Below are 15,761 nucleotides of genomic sequence, written 5' to 3' on the forward strand. Positions count from 1 at the left end.
TGGGGAGGGGAACATTCTGGTCACTGATGTCAACAATCACTGTGTCCATGTCTTGGACAGAGAGGGGAACTTCAAGTTCAAGTTTGGGAGTGAGGGATCTGATGAAAGTCAGTTGAAAAACCCCAAAGGAATTTGTGTTGATGGGATGGGAAACATCATTGTGGCCGACAGTGGTAATCATTGTGTGAAAATGTTTGACAGTCAGGGCAGATTTCTGTGTCACATTGGAAGTGGTATGAAGTATCCCTGGGCTGTTGCTGTGTCACCAGGTGGAGATGTGGTGGTGACTGATTGGAAAGATGACACTGTATCAGTCTGGACACAGGGTTAGTGCTGTATCATATACAGATTATTCACTTGAATTGTCATCCAACATCTATGTGTTCATTGGGTTATTTACAAGCAGTGTCCAACAATAAAAAAATAAAGGAAGACAGAAACTCAACACATGAACTTAACACAGTGTGTGTGAAGCTTTGCTTGTTGTACAAGTTATTACTATTTGGAGGTTATAAAATAAAGATTTGAATAAAAAAAATTCTTCCATGACTGATTTTTTCAAAAACATAAAATATATAATGCTATGTAAGTATAATAACACTAGAAGTATCTTTCATAATAAATATCTAAGAGAAACAAACAAACAAAACTAAGTAAAAGTTCCTTGTGTGATGACATGATTGACTTTTCACAGATACCAATGATGGGAACATACTTAGTCACTTTAAAAACACACTGCATGTACCAAGAACGTAACCACTGTAAAAGAAAAACACTAGAAAGAATACACCCCCACAACTGTCTCCAAGATCATCCTAAACTACTACATGTAGTATTCATTCTTGTCAGTCTAAAACAGCCACTCAGAAATGCCACCAGTCCTGTATTCATGCAGCCAGCAGGGCTATTGCATCAAAATTATAACTCTGCATGTCCTTGATCAAATAGAAATTTCACAATACCACGGTTATAGACACACCACAGCATTGACAGAGCCAGGCACCTGTGAAGTTTGACCCTGCATGACCTTGAGGGGTGTGTTCCGGTTTACAGGTGCATTCCTACAGGTGTAACAGACCATACACAGGTATTCAGTAAGGGGGCCTACAATTGGTGCAGACATTTTGTTTAAAGATAATTGTTTAACAAAACAAGAGACTACTAGTATTGAATTGATTCTCTGATGCATTTGAGGAATAGGCCAAGTTAACTTTCAAGTAGAAAAGGTGTATCATTAAACTACTGCAGCCAGAATAACCCACAAAAGTCACTCAGTAAACAACTGTTCTTGACCTAAGTGACCAATAAGAGAGGCTGTAACAAGTGTCACTGTACAAATACTGACTTTGCCCTGAAGCCAGAGACACCGCCATGATTCAGGCAGGCAGGCAAGGAAACAGTTCTTGTCTTGAGGAAAGGTAAGCTGGAAGTTATTTTTCCAACGTTACTGATGTTAGTTAGCATGCCAGAAAACTAAAAATATATCAACGCATAATTGTCAAGCAAGACTAAAGTTCTGTAAGTTTTAAAAATCAACATGTTAGTTTCACTAACTGGTAAATGTGTAGCACTACAGCAGCTCTATTATACTGTTTATGTTTGGACACTCCCAGTGTCTGTCAATAGTATGCTTTGCCTGCCATTAAACATTGTAAATGTAAATTTTTCAGACGATTTCATGTAAGATTTGGAACTGAGTGAACAGCAAAGTGTTTGCAACATGTCTACACAAGGTGAGATCACAGAATCATACAGAATACTTTGATTAACACTTCAAGTTCAATGTTTCATCATGTAACTTTATGTTGTTATAGCTCCATACTCAGAGCTGTGGTTTGGCACTCAATTCTAAAGCCAAAATAATACCAACTTATAAATACATGTACCATTTTATGAAGGTCTACAGAAATCAGAAACTTGTCAACTTATCTGAACTTGACGTGTTATGACTTACACTTAGTCTTGACATTATCATGATCACTGATGGTAACATTTTACTCAACAACTGTTACAATGACTACAAATGTAATGTACCATTATTAAGGCCACACCAATTTAATTTCTTGGTTAACGGATTTTTCTACAAAAATAATGGAGCGGGCGGACGAAAAAAAATAAAAATAAAAACAGGCCTAGGCATCCTATTATGGCCCAAAATGGTACGATAGGAGCCATGAAGTCAACACACCAGGCTGGTTCAAAATTTAAACAATGAATTTTGAACTTTTAATGATACTACTGCATTGAAAGATGGAATGGCTGTAACAAGTAGTAAGAAAAGGACTGTTTTCAACTGTTCAAGGCAAAATATGAGCATTTTGCAGTTTATTCTGAATTTTTCTTTTTCTTTGCAAATAAGAAAAAAATGAAGCGGCGAATCCGTTAACCAAGAAATTAAATTGGTGTGGCCTAAGTATGCCAATTCTTTAAAGTCAAAACAACTGTTTTTTAGTTTTGCTATAGAAACCAGTTGAACATATTGAATGTACTGACGGGCAGAATTCTTTTTGAAATGCCAAGTTTTTGTATACCTAATATAAATTGTAAAATTGTATTTTATAAAAACAATTATTTACTGTTTCACCATTGCATATGTTGCCTTGCAGGTGTTAGGAGGTATTTCATCTTTATAAAGAACAAGGTGAGCTCAGACTGGAAGGACCTGGCTTGGTGTCTGGGGTTTGAGACACCAGACATAGAAAACATTGAAGGCAAACGGAGGGATGACAAGTCTCGCTGTATGGAACTGTTACAGCAATGGTACAAACGTGAGGGAAACGCAGCCACCATACATGTGCTGATGGAGGCTTTACAAGAGGCAGACCTGAAGCATGTTGTGGACAGTCTGCAGGACAAATATCCAGGTATGAGCTTTTTATGAAATGACTACTAAGTACATGTACTTAGTACGTCAACTATGAGCTAATACACTTAATATGACATTAATTTGGACTAATAGTATTCATTTTTGTTTCACAAGTGTGACTTTCATCATGAGACAATACAATTATGAAGTGTAATGTGTGTACGTATCTTTATCAGATTTATTTACGGTAGATACTTAAAATTTATGACAACATTGCCTGTAAATTGAATTTAATGTACATTTCCCAACAGAGTTAAATGAAAAGGGACAGTCACCCACCAGAAGCTATGAAGGTAAATTTCTCAGTTTGCCTTAACGTTTCATTTTAATTAATAATAACAAGAACACTTGATGTTTCTAGTTTTCTTAACATAAATTTAGTACAAAGTGACTTTATACTAAATTTATGTTAAGAAAACTAGAAACATAAATCTCTATAATGAGTGCACTTCTGTTTGTGTATTTTGTACCCAAAACATCATGTAGATTCTGCATCCATTTTCTGAAATGGCTAGCTCTCTCAAGATTATTGACTACATGAATTTACTCCTCAAAGTTAAGATACATTTTAAATCCTTTCAGACCTTCCCGTGTATCTAAACTTGGGAACGGAGCAGCCACCAACTGGGGTGGAGACTGATGATGTCTATATCAGCGAAAGGATCAAAGAACTGGAGAGAACACTGTTCACCACAGAGGTTCTTAAAGACGCTAGACGTTACAAGGAAACACAACAAGTCCTCCTGTCGCACAAGGTTTTCCTGAAGAAAGTTTTGGATGGATCGTTCCTCCTCCTCCTGACGTTCCTGCGCCAGACTGATGTGGACAGGTTCTACCACAACCACTACAGGGTGGGGGAGGGAACCCTGTCTCAGCAACTCTCACACATCCTCATCTCAGACGACCTACAGGACAAGGTCCAGGGCGCTCAGCTGATCGTGAGGCTCCACGTGAAGCATGAAGACTATGTGCGAGTACGAGACAGACTGGGGCAAGGTGAGAACCACATGTACAACGTAAAGTTTCATTTTATTTGTCTAGATATTTCAAGAGAACTGCCAAGTTATGGCAAATTGTATATAACAGTAACATTTTAATATGGTCTCAAACATATGACATTAGTACTGACTGCATTATTCCTAATAAACAGGACTGGACCGTACCACTTCTGCCGACAACCTGCTGACCCTGCCACCCCCCAGCAGACATGTGGACCATTCCAGCCTGAGAGGCCTAGACCTGGCTGTGATTGGTCAAGGGGACCGAAACCTGGCTGTGATTGGTCAAGAGGACCGAAACCTGGCTGTGATTGGTCGAGAGAACCGAGACCTGGCTGTGATTGGTCGAGAGAACCAGCCCTGTGACAGGACCGATGACATCACCATGCCGTACAGACAAGTACAGTCAGTCGTACGAACAACTAGAGAGAATTTGAGTTATTTTGAGTTTATCGATGTTTTTCTTTATTTTAATTGACTGGGATCCTACTAAGAGGACCCAGAGCATCAATTAGTGAAACAGAGCAGGGCAGTACCGAGAATTCATGTCCAAACTATTGACCATGGGAATCAAATCACCCTACTCTGTGACAAAGCAGAGACTGGTACTCCTATACTTGACTGTACTCCTCATTAGTAAATCTTATGCACCTGAGCCGAACCCCGGCCCAGAACTGGATGAACATCCCAGTCACTTATACTCCCAAGATAGCAACCATTCTTCATGGAACTGTGGGACCTGCGACCAGAAAGTTTCCTGGAACGACCGGGGTGTAGAGTGCGAACAATGCGGGCAATGGTTTCATGGCCAATGTCAGAGCATTGACACGCTTTACTACGAGGAACTAGCAGATTCTAACTTACTGGTATTGTGCAATTTGCGGCACCCCAAACAGCAGCACTGTCTTTGACCTGCATGGAGTGGAATGGCTAGACCTGTCAGCTCACGACTCACTACCTCACGAGTCAACTCTGAGTCCGAGCCCCTGTACCACACCCACAGATACCCAGTTCAAGCCTCAACATGCATCCACACCACTTCGTTCCAGCCAACAAGATAAGTGGTCAGATAGACCCCTACGTGTCTTAAACATTAATTTTCAATCTGCTAGCGCAAAAAGAGCGGAATTGCCATATCTTCTAGAAAGTTTGAAACCAGATGTTGTGATCGGAACAGAAACATGGCTAGATAAAACAGTGGCTACTGCAGAAATTTTCCCGAACCTGTACAGAGTGTACAGAAGGGACAGAGAAGGGCGAGGTGGCGGGGTACTAGTAGCTGTGAGGAGCAACTTGGATAGCTATGAAGCCCCAGAGCTGAATGTGGAGGAATGTGAGCTTGAGTGGGTGCGTATCAAGTTGAGAGGCAGACGTACGCTCTATGTGGCTGCATTCTACAGACCAGATGTCAGTGACGAGCCTAGCTTGCAGCGACTTAGTATGTCACTCCACAGAGCTTCTCAGATACAGAATGCTCTATTGCTCATCGGAGGGGATTTCAATCTCCCGGGTTGGGATTGGTCTTCTACCACCCTAAAACCAAGTACACCATATCCTGGCCTTCATCAGGACTTTCTAGACATCTTACAAGATAATGGACTGGAACAACTGGTTAAAGAACCGACCAGAGAAGACATCACCCTGGATTTGCTTGTAACAAATAATCCTAATCTGGTACCCCGAGTTGAGATAGTGCCCGGATTGTCGGACCACAACATTCCATATTGTGAGATAAACACCAGTAACAGAAGGAAGAAGCAAACACAACGTACAATTCCTCTGTTCGCGAAAGCCGACTGGGACAGCCTAAGATCAGAAGCAACAAAGATTAGCATAGAAGTACAAGACAACTGTGATAATATGTCCACAGAAGAGCTTTGGACCACATTCAAGGACTCCCTCACGGCAGCAGTTAAGAATTTTGTACCGTATAAAACAACAAGGACTAAAATCAACCTACCATGGGTCACGCCAAGTATTAGGAAACTGATGAACAGACGAGATAGGAAATACCGCAAGTGGAAGAAAAACGGATCCAATAAGCTGAGGGAAGAGGTTAAGGCTCTGCGCCGCACCATCCAACGACAGATCCGCCGGAGCTATTGGAGCCATCTAAACTCAGTTTTTACAGAAGAAACATCTGCCTACAAACCAGGGAATAAGAGGTTCTGGGCTTATGTTAAGAACCAGAGGTCAAGTAATGCCGGTGTTGCCCCTCTAAAGAAAGATGGCCGCCTTACGTCCAACCCACAAGAGCAAGCTGACATTCTGAATGAACACTTCCAGTCAGTTTTCAGTGATGGACAGCAGTACTCAAACGCAGAGTTTGAAGAGAAGACAGGTATGCAAAACACAGACGTACCAGCAATGGATGACATCACTATCACCTGCGAGGGAGTGAGCAAGTTAATGGAGAAACTGAACCCACACAAGGCCGGAGGGCCAGACGGCATCAGCCCTAGAATACTACGAGAACTAGCCGAGGAACTGGCGCCGGCACTGACAACCATCTTTAAATCTTCATTAACAACAGGCAGTGTCCCAACTGACTGGAGGAGTGCATATGTCATGCCCATCTTTAAAAAAGGGGAACAATATGACCCAACTAACTACAGACCAATTTCCCTGACATGTATAGCGTGTAAACTGATGGAGCATATTGTGGTCAAACATGTTATGTACCACCTTGAGTCACACGCCATACTGAATGACGCACAGCATGGTTTTCGCAGAGGTCGATCCTGTGAGAGTCAGCTGCTAGAAATGGTAGAAGAGCTAACGACCAACGTGGAAAGTGGGAAACAGACAGATATCCTAATAATGGATTTCGCAAAAGCATTTGACCGGGTGAGACCGGGTGAATCATAGCCTACTGATTCACAAACTACACCGCTTTGGAATCCAAGGATCGACTCTAGCTTGGATTGAGAGCTTTTTGAGAGACCGACGACAAGCAGTTATAGTCGACGGATACCAGTCCTCATATGCGAGCGTCAGATCAGGAGTCCCACAGGGCTCCGTCCTCGGTCCCTGTCTATTCCTTGCATATATAAACGACTTACCGGATAAACTAACAGCACTGGCTAGGTTGTTTGCCGATGATACTGCCATATATAACGTCATAACCAATAGGGAACAACAGGATCAGCTACAACGGGATCTAGAAAGGCTGGCAGATTGGGAAAAATCCTGGGATATGATGTTTCACCCTGCTAAATGTGTAACCATGACAGTGACAAGGAGTAGAAAACCCTTGGAGACATCATATGTACTCCACGGCCATACGCTTGAGACAGTAAGAACAGCCAAGTACCTAGGTGTCTCACTGTGCAGGGACGCGAGCTGGAATGTACACTACAATAATGTAGCAAACAAGGCAAACGGAGTTTTGTGCTTTATTAAGAGAAACCTTAAAATCAGCTCTGTTTCCATCAAGGAAAAAGCATACAAAACCTTTGTGAGACCCTTGTTGGAGTATGCTTCATCCGTGTGGGATCCTTACAAGCAGAAGGACATTGACAAACTAGAAAGCATCCAAAGACGAGCGGCGAGATATGTTCTCAACCGCTACCACAACACGTCAAGCGTGACCAACATGTTAGCAGAACTCGGCTGGCAACCACTGGCTGAACGCAGAAGGTCAGCAAGACTAGAGATGCTGGCTAAGATCAACCAAGCAATTGTGCAATGCCCTATTATAAAAAGCAAGCTTGTTCCGCCACCATCAAGAAGAAGACGCACACACAACTACCAGCTTTCCCAGATTAAGACTAGAACACAGTACAGAGACTTTTCATTCCTGCCTAGAACCATCAAGGATTGGAATGCAGCAGAGGTGGACACGGTGAACAACCTGGTGTCCAGCCTCATGTAGTCTTCACTGCTGTAATAGTATGGACGGGACTATGCGGAACTGACCCGGCGAGGTTAAATGGACTGTGAATACTGGACAATTTTTAGTATAAGGACCTCTGACCTGAAATGCCAGAATAATCGACGCCTCGATTGTGGGCATCAAGGGAAGAAGGGAAGAAGAAGAGAAATCCAAACAAGAGGTGAAAGTTCAGCTTGAGATGATGCAGAGGCAGGTGGAGACAGGTAGGATTGGAGTAGATGCCATGATGAGGGAGGTTAAGATGCTGAGAGAAAAAAATGAGAAAGCAGAGAAAATCATCCTGGAACAAAAGGAGGAAAACCAGAAGTTAAGTGAGGCCAACAAGAGGATGGCAGCTACAATAGAGGAACAGATGTATGCTTTACAAACAGCAAAGCCAAAGGGTAGTATTCAGGAGGAAGACCCAAGGAAGGAGGAAGACACAGGGAAGGAGGAGGACTCACAACAATCACAACAAGAAACAGACGTTCAGATTGAGACGATGCAGGAGAAGGTACAGACAGGTAGGATTGGAGTAGATGCCATGATGAGGGAGGTAAAGATGCTGAGAGAGAAAAAAGAGAAAGCGGAGAACATCCTCCTGGAACAGAAATCCAGCAGCTTCAAGAGGCCAACAAGAACATGGAGGCCAGAATAGAGGAGCTGCTGACTGCCAAGCAACCAGTGGAGGGTGGAACTCAGCAAAAAGATTCAGTTACTGTAAAACACATGTCAGACCAACAATCAACAGATAAGCCCACAGCAACAAATACTGGACAAGTCAAACAGTCAGTGGTTCAGCCTAAATGGAAAGATACAGGCACAAATGTCAGACCAATCAGGGTGGGACAACCATGGGTGAGGAAAGTCAGGTTTGGGGGAAAGGGATCAGGTAGGGGGGAATTTATCCATCCTTGCGGAGTAGCTGTCTCACAAGACAATGTGGTTTACATTGCTGATTGGTTAAACAGCAGAATCCAGGTGTTCACAATGGATGGTGTTTATATCAGAGAGTTCACACCAACTCTGACAGGGGAAACTGGTGAAAAGTTAAATCCAGAGGATGTTGCTGTAGACAGAAATGACAACCTGTGGGTGGTGAGTGGTAGGCATGTAGTGCTGCAGTATTCCAGGGAAGGCACCTGTTTGGCCACAATAGATCTGCCATATGTTGAATACGTCCGTGGCATCACTGTATCTATGGCAACAGAACAGGTGATTGTTACAGAGTATGATAGGCAGAATGGTCGACTTCGAGTGTTTAACCAAGATGGTTCTGAGGTGGGGACATATGGTTCAGGTCATAGGTCACCAGAGCCTTGGTGTCCAGGACATGTCACTGTGGATGGGGAGGGGAACATTCTGGTCACCGATGGCAACAATCACTGTGTCCATGTCTTGGACAGAGAGGGGAACTTCAAGTTCAAGTTTGGGAGTGAGGGATCTGATGACAGTCAGCTGAAAAATCCTTGTGGCATTTGTGTTGATGGGATGGGAAACATCATTGTGGCTGACAATGGAAATGGCTGTGTAAAAATGTTTGACAGTCAGGGCAGATTTCTGTCTTACATTGGAAGTGGTATGAAGAATCCCAGGGCTGTTACTTTGTCACCAGGTGGAGATGTGGTGGTGACTCATTGGAAAGATCACACTGTATCAGTCTGGACACAGGGTTAGTGCTGTATCATATACAGGTGACAGATCATTCATAACTTGAGTTGCCATGCAAAATCTTCGTGGTCATTGGGTTATTAGCAGTGTCCATTGTTCAATAAAGAATAATAATAAAGGAATTGTGCTGCTCATTCAGACACAGAAACTCAATACATGAACTTAACACAGTGTGTGTGAAGCTTTGCTTGTTGTACAAGTCATTTATACTATTATAATAATACTACTTGGAGGTTACAAAATAAAGATTTAAAATCAGTTTTTCCTTGTAATTATAATAAAGTTGTATGACTAATTCTTGAATAAATACAGTAGAACACTAGAATATATCCCAAAGTATCTTTCTTGATAAAAATCTAAAAGAAACAAAGAACAAAACTTCATTAAAAAGTTTCTTGTATGATGACAATCGGTCATGATTGACTTTTTCCAGATATATAATAAGTGATGAGAACACACTGAGTCACTTTAAGAACAAAGGACTGCATGTACCAAGACCGTAACGGAACAGATTCAACAATACATTATTTTGTACATCCCCAAAACTGTCTCCAAGTTTAGCCTGTCAGTGAGTGTCAGCCTTTTAGCTTTTGTTCGCTCCCCATGATCCGCTACTGGCCAAAACGTAGCAGATCGAAAGCTAAAAGGCTGACACTCAGGCTACTCCAAGATCATCCTAAACTGCTAAGTATAATTCATTTCTTACAGTCTAAAACATTCACGTCGTTCACAAACCACTCAGAAGGGCTTAAAAAAAAAAATTCTACCACAATTTATATATACTCATGCAGCTAGTGGGGCTTTTGAGTCTAAATACAAATCTCACAACCACAAGTTAGACCCCTGCATTGACAAAGCAAGTCATGTGTGAAGTTTGACCCTACATGACCTTATTAGGGAGTGTACTACTTCCTTACAGGAATAGTTTTTTTTTTCGTTTGCCCGCCCTAGGACAAAACTCCAGTCTGAGACCTTGATGAAAGGGTAATTAATAAAAAGATCTGTAGCCAGAAAGACCAAGAACTGTCTGTAAAACATGAGTAAACAATTACAACTGGCCATGACAAAGCGATCGCAGTACCTACTAATACACAAATGCCTCCGCCCCTAAGGCGTCGACAACAATTAGACCTGGTCTTGACAAAACAGGTTTTTTGTGCTGAAGGCAGGGATGCCGCCATGATTTTGGCAGCCAGTCAAGGAAACCGTTCTTGTCTTGAGGAAAGGTGAGCTGGCAGTTATTTTACCAGCTGATGTCAGGGTGTCACAAAACTACAACTAGAAATCTTTCAGTACAGGCACTTGAAAGTTGTCAAGCTTGACATTTTGTTCTGTAACTTTTCAAATCAACATTTTAGTTTCACACCCAGGCACTATGTGAGCCTGACTATGTACATGTACAGTGTAATGTTTGTTCACTCCTCGTACAGCTCTTGCTGTGAACATTCTAAGGCCTTCCCTGCCATTTAACATTGTAAGTTCAATTATATTTGTTTTTCAGAGATATTTGATGTATTCTTTGAAACTGAGCAGACAGCAAATGTGCTTGGAACATGTCTATACAAGGTGAGATCATATATTAAGTTTCATTCAATGACATATGCATGTACAGGATATCTTAACATCTTGACATGTAACTTGTTGTTGTTCCTAAGCTCTGAATAGTACTGCTGGTTTAGTTAATAATGGCTGAAGCCATATCAACTTATAAACAAAAGATACAGGCAAATAAGTAACCGATCAGAAACTTGCAATTAAAACTGTGTCATCTATATGACATACACAGAGTTTTACCAGTAAATCATTGAAGTTCACATTTTATTTGCGTGCCAATTTTTCTCAACAGTCAAAATGAATGTTGTTGGGTTGTTCTGCTACCGATATTATAAAGACTAGCTGGACAATAATGTAAGGGCCAGATATATAAATGTCATTGATTATCGTGGACATAACGCTGTATTCTATTGTATAGATAATCTGTAGTCACTCTGTACATAATGTATGACGAACTTTGTTTCCCATACTGTACATTCTATATCACCTTGCAGGTGTCAGGAGGTATTTCATCTTCATAAAGAACAAGGTGAGCTCAGACTGGAAGGACCTGGCTTGGTGTCTGGGGTTTGAGGCTCCAGATATAGAAAACGTAAAAGGCAAAGAACATGACGACAAGTCTCGCTGTATGGAACTACTGTGGGAATGGCAGAAGCGGAAGGGAAACGCGGCCACCATACATGTGCTGATGGAGGCACTAAAAAACGCACAGCTACAACTTGTTGTGGACAGTCTGAAGGGCGAATTTCCTGGTATGAGCCTTTTATCACATGAAAAAGTTGATCATTTTATTCCCCTTTCATGTCATTTTAAATTCCATGTTACATGTAACTTTTCATTTGGCATAGGACAAGTCAATACAATGTAGAAATTGTATAACATGTGCATTTTCCATGTTCATTAGATAATTAATGATATCATTGCCTTTAAAATCTGAATCTACTTGAACATACCCATACCTTTCTCAACAGAGTTGAATGAAAAGCCAAATTCTGATATGGGGAAGGCTGAGAACATTGAAGCCATAAGGAAGGAAATAAAGATGCTAGAAGAGAATTCGAAGAAAGCCCTCCTGGAACAGAAGGCAGAAATGAACAAGAAAATACAGCAGCTTCAGGAGACCATGATGAAGGAAATGGAGGCCAGAAATGAGGAGCTGCTGACTGCCAAGCAACCAGTGGAGGGTGGAAGTCAGCAAAAATATCCTGTCAAAACCATGTCCGACCAACTTTCTATCGATAAACCCACAGCAACAAATACAGGACATGTCCAACAGTCAGTGGTTCAGACTAAAAGGAAATATACAGGAACAACTGTCAGACCAATCAGGGTGGGACAACCATGGGTGGAGAAAGTCAGGTTTGGGGGAAGGGGATCAGGTAGGGGGGAATTTAAACGTCCTAGGGGAGTAGCTGTTTCACATGACAATGAGGTTTACATTGCTGATTGGTTTAACACCAGAATCCAGGTGTTCACAATGGATGGTGTTTATATCAGAGAGTTCACAATAACTCTGCCAGGGGAAACGGGTAAAAAGTTAGAACCACATGATATTGCTGTAGACAGAAATGACAAGATGTGGGTGGTGGGTAATGATTATGTAGCGCAGTATTCCAGGGAAGGCACCTGTTTGGCCACAATGGAACTGCCACATGCTCGATTTATCCGTGGCATAACTGTAGCTATGGCAACAGAACAGGTGATTGTTACAGAGTATGATGGGCAAAATGGTCGACTTCGAGTGTTTAACCAAGATGGTTCTGAGGTGGGGACATATGGTTCAGGTCATAGGTCACCAGAGCCTTGGTGGCCACTGTATGTCACTGTGGATGGGGAGGGGAACATTCTGGTCACTGATGGCAAAAATCACTGTGTCCATGTCTGGGACAGAGAGGGGAACTTCAAGTTCAAGTTTGGGAGTGAGGGATCTGATGAAAGTCAGCTGAAAAATCCTCAGGGCATTTGTGTTGATGGGAAAGGAAACATCATTGTGGCTGACAGAGGAAATGGTTGTGTGAAAATGTTTGACAGTCAGGGCAGATTTCTGTGTTACATTGGAAGTGGTATGAAGGGTCCCCAGGCTGTTACTGTGTCACCAAGTGGAGATGTGGTGGTGACTGATTGGACAGATAATACTGTATCAGTCTGGACACAGGTTTAGTGCTGTACCATATACAGGTGACAGAATATTCATAACTTGAGTTGCCATGCAAAATCTTGGTGTTCATTGGGTTATTAGCAGTGTCCATTGTTCAATAAAGAATAATAATAATAAAGGAATTTTGCTGCTTATTCAGACACAGAAAGTCAACACCTGAACTTATCACAGTGCTTGTTGTAATACTATTTGGAGGTTATAGATTATAAATAAAGATTTAAAATAAACTTTTTCTCGTATGATTGGTTTTTGATTACACATAGTACACAGTAACTGCTAAGGAAAAAAACACAATATACCTTCAAACACACAAACAAACATCTTTCACATCAAAGATGACTACCGGTAATAAATCAAATTTAAACAAAAAACGAAACTTTGGAAAGAGTTAAGATTTTCCACTTTTTACAGACACATGAATGGTATTATATCAGTGATGAGAACACACAGAGTAACTGACTTACTCTGAGAACAAAGCATTACCAAGACTGTTAAATCTATAAAACAAAACAGCACCCCAAGTACACCCTGACAACTGTCTCAAACACGGACAGTCTGAACAGTTACAGTTACTGTTCATTCCTGCTGGTCTAAACTATTCACATCATTCACCAACCACTCTGTAGGGCTCCAAAAACAAATTACACCACATCTATTCATACAGCCAGCGGGACTTTTGAGTCCAAGTGATCCAACACAAATTCCACAACCATATTTAGACTACAGCATTGACAAACAGAGCCAGTCACCTGTGAACTTTCACCCTGCATGACCTTGAGGGGAGTGTTCTGGCTTACAGGTGCATTCCTACAGGTGTAACAGATCCTGCACAGGTATTCAGTAACGGGGTCTATGATTGGTGCAGAGTATCTGTTTACAGATAATTGTTTAACAAAACAAGAGACTGTTGAAATGATTCTCTAATGCATTTAAGAAATAGGCCAAGTTAACTTTCAAGTAGAAAAGGTGGTATCCTGAAAATACTGCAGGCAGAAAAACCAACAAAAGTCACTCAGAAAACAACTGTTCATGACTAAAGTGACCAATGAGGAAGGCTGTAACAAGTGTCACTGTTCAAATATTGACTTTGACCTGAAGCCAGAGACGCCGCCATGATTCAGGCAGGCAGGCAAGGAAACAGTTCTTGTCTTGAGGAAAGGTAAGCTGGAAGTTATTTTTCCAACGTTACTGATGTTAGCATGTCAGAAAACTAAAAATATATCAACGCATAATTGTCAAGCAAGACTGTTTTTCTGTAAGTTTTAAAAATTTAACATGTTAGTTTCACTTCCTGGTAAATGTGTAGTGTACAGCAGCTCTATTAATTATTATACTGTTTATGTTTGGACACTCCCAGTGTCTGTCAATAGTATGCTTTGCCTGCCATTAAACATTGTAAATGTAAATTTTTCAGACGATTTCATGTAAGATTTGGAACTGAGTGAACAGCAAAGTGTTTGCAACATGTCTATACAAGGTGAGATCACAGAATCATACTTCAGGTTCAATGTTTAACCATGTAACTTTATGCTGAAGCCATTATATACCAACTTATAAAAATACAATTTTATGAAGACATAGGCAAAGGTTTAAACTGATCAAAAACTTCTTGATTTAACTGAACTTGTGTTACGACTTATGCAGAGTCTTGACATTATCATTGATGTTCACAATTTATTCAACAACACTAACTACGTGAGCCATTATTAACTTAAGTGTGCCATTTTTTTCTAAAGACAACAAGAAGCCATAGGTGACAATCCTCCGTGAAGTTTTACATATTTAAACAAAATCCAAAGCGTCAACGCCAGACCTACTGTGCAGACATTATATTAAATTAGGCAACGGTTAATACAATGAGGGCGCGTCACAACCATAAAACATACAAAGAGCTAAATCCATTACTGCTCCCAGGGCGTGTAAAGATACTGTGCTTCAAGTTCGAAGTTCATTTTAATAACACACACACAATCATTGCATTCACATAACTAGAGCTCCCCGATCTCATACCTTCGCCAAATGATGTTAATCTTTATGGCTGACAAATGATAGATTATTCCCCCTGCTTGTGCAAATAGGATCCTCTTTCTTATGAATTTTATCAGTTTATCATATTCTCAACCAAAAGACAGTCTTATATTAACAAACAATGCCATTCTAGCATTTCCTCATAAATTATGCAAATGAGGTCCTGATTTGAATACATTATGTTTAATGATGTTCACCTTCACTGTACTTTCAAAGACCATAAATATGAAATTCCAGGCAGTTATCATTACAGAATTATAACATTTTCTCATTAATTATGCAAATTAAGTCTTCATTTACATAATCAATATCTGCCTGTGTTTATCTCGTTCTCAATTACCAATGCGACAAGCTTCAATAGTCCTATGATGGAATGCAGCTGATTTATAGAATTTCTCCATAAATTATGCAAATTACATCCATATTTGAATAATTGTCACATAATTATATTAAGCATCACGTAAGCTACCTGCATACCAAAAATCACGACGATCCGTCAACCGATTCTTGAGTTATTCTCTTTTGAATATATTCAAACAGATAGTCCTGCAGTTCCAGAGCAAGCCGCTAGGGGGCCCAAACTCACGTCACTTCTTTCCCAGCACAAGAGCT

General features: G+C 40.9%; 3 protein-coding genes across 3 annotated transcripts in view; 2 read left to right on the forward strand and 1 right to left on the reverse strand.

Moving 5' to 3' along the window:
- LOC109464077 (checkpoint protein HUS1-like) overlaps window positions 1-15,761 on the reverse strand; it is a 31,787-nt gene that overhangs the window by 7,853 nt on the left and 8,173 nt on the right. The window lies entirely within an intron of this gene.
- Window positions 11,240-13,245, forward strand: LOC109464072 (E3 ubiquitin-protein ligase TRIM71-like). The gene is made up of 2 exons (XM_019760999.1): window positions 11,240-11,715; window positions 11,935-13,245. Exons 1-2 carry the CDS (start codon window positions 11,592-11,594, stop codon window positions 13,122-13,124), a joined length of 1,314 nt encoding a protein of 437 aa, XP_019616558.1. The 5' UTR covers window positions 11,240-11,591; the 3' UTR covers window positions 13,125-13,245.
- The window catches only part of LOC109464073 (E3 ubiquitin-protein ligase TRIM71-like), a 4,403-nt gene continuing 2,849 nt past the window's right edge, over window positions 14,208-15,761 (forward strand). The window contains exons 1-2 of the mRNA XM_019761000.1: window positions 14,208-14,280; window positions 14,536-14,598. Coding sequence (XP_019616559.1) covers window positions 14,586-14,598 — 13 coding nt within the window. The 5' untranslated portion in view covers window positions 14,208-14,280; window positions 14,536-14,585. The remainder of the gene's footprint in view (window positions 14,281-14,535; window positions 14,599-15,761) is intronic.

Source organism: Branchiostoma belcheri, unplaced genomic scaffold (assembly GCF_001625305.1).
Source record: "Branchiostoma belcheri isolate BF01 breed outbred unplaced genomic scaffold, Haploidv18h27 scaffold131, whole genome shotgun sequence".
In the NCBI taxonomy this organism is placed as follows: domain Eukaryota; kingdom Metazoa; phylum Chordata; class Leptocardii; order Amphioxiformes; family Branchiostomatidae; genus Branchiostoma; species Branchiostoma belcheri.

Bases quoted from the DNA above. Each gene is read 5' to 3' on its own strand.
- LOC109464072 (XM_019760999.1), top strand. From the start codon at position 11,592: ATGGAACTACTGTGGGAATGGCAGAAGCGGAAGGGAAACGCGGCCACC. The intron at 11,716-11,934 runs GTATGAGCCTTT...CTTTCTCAACAG, and splicing joins TCTGAAGGGCGAATTTCCTG to AGTTGAATGAAAAGCCAAAT.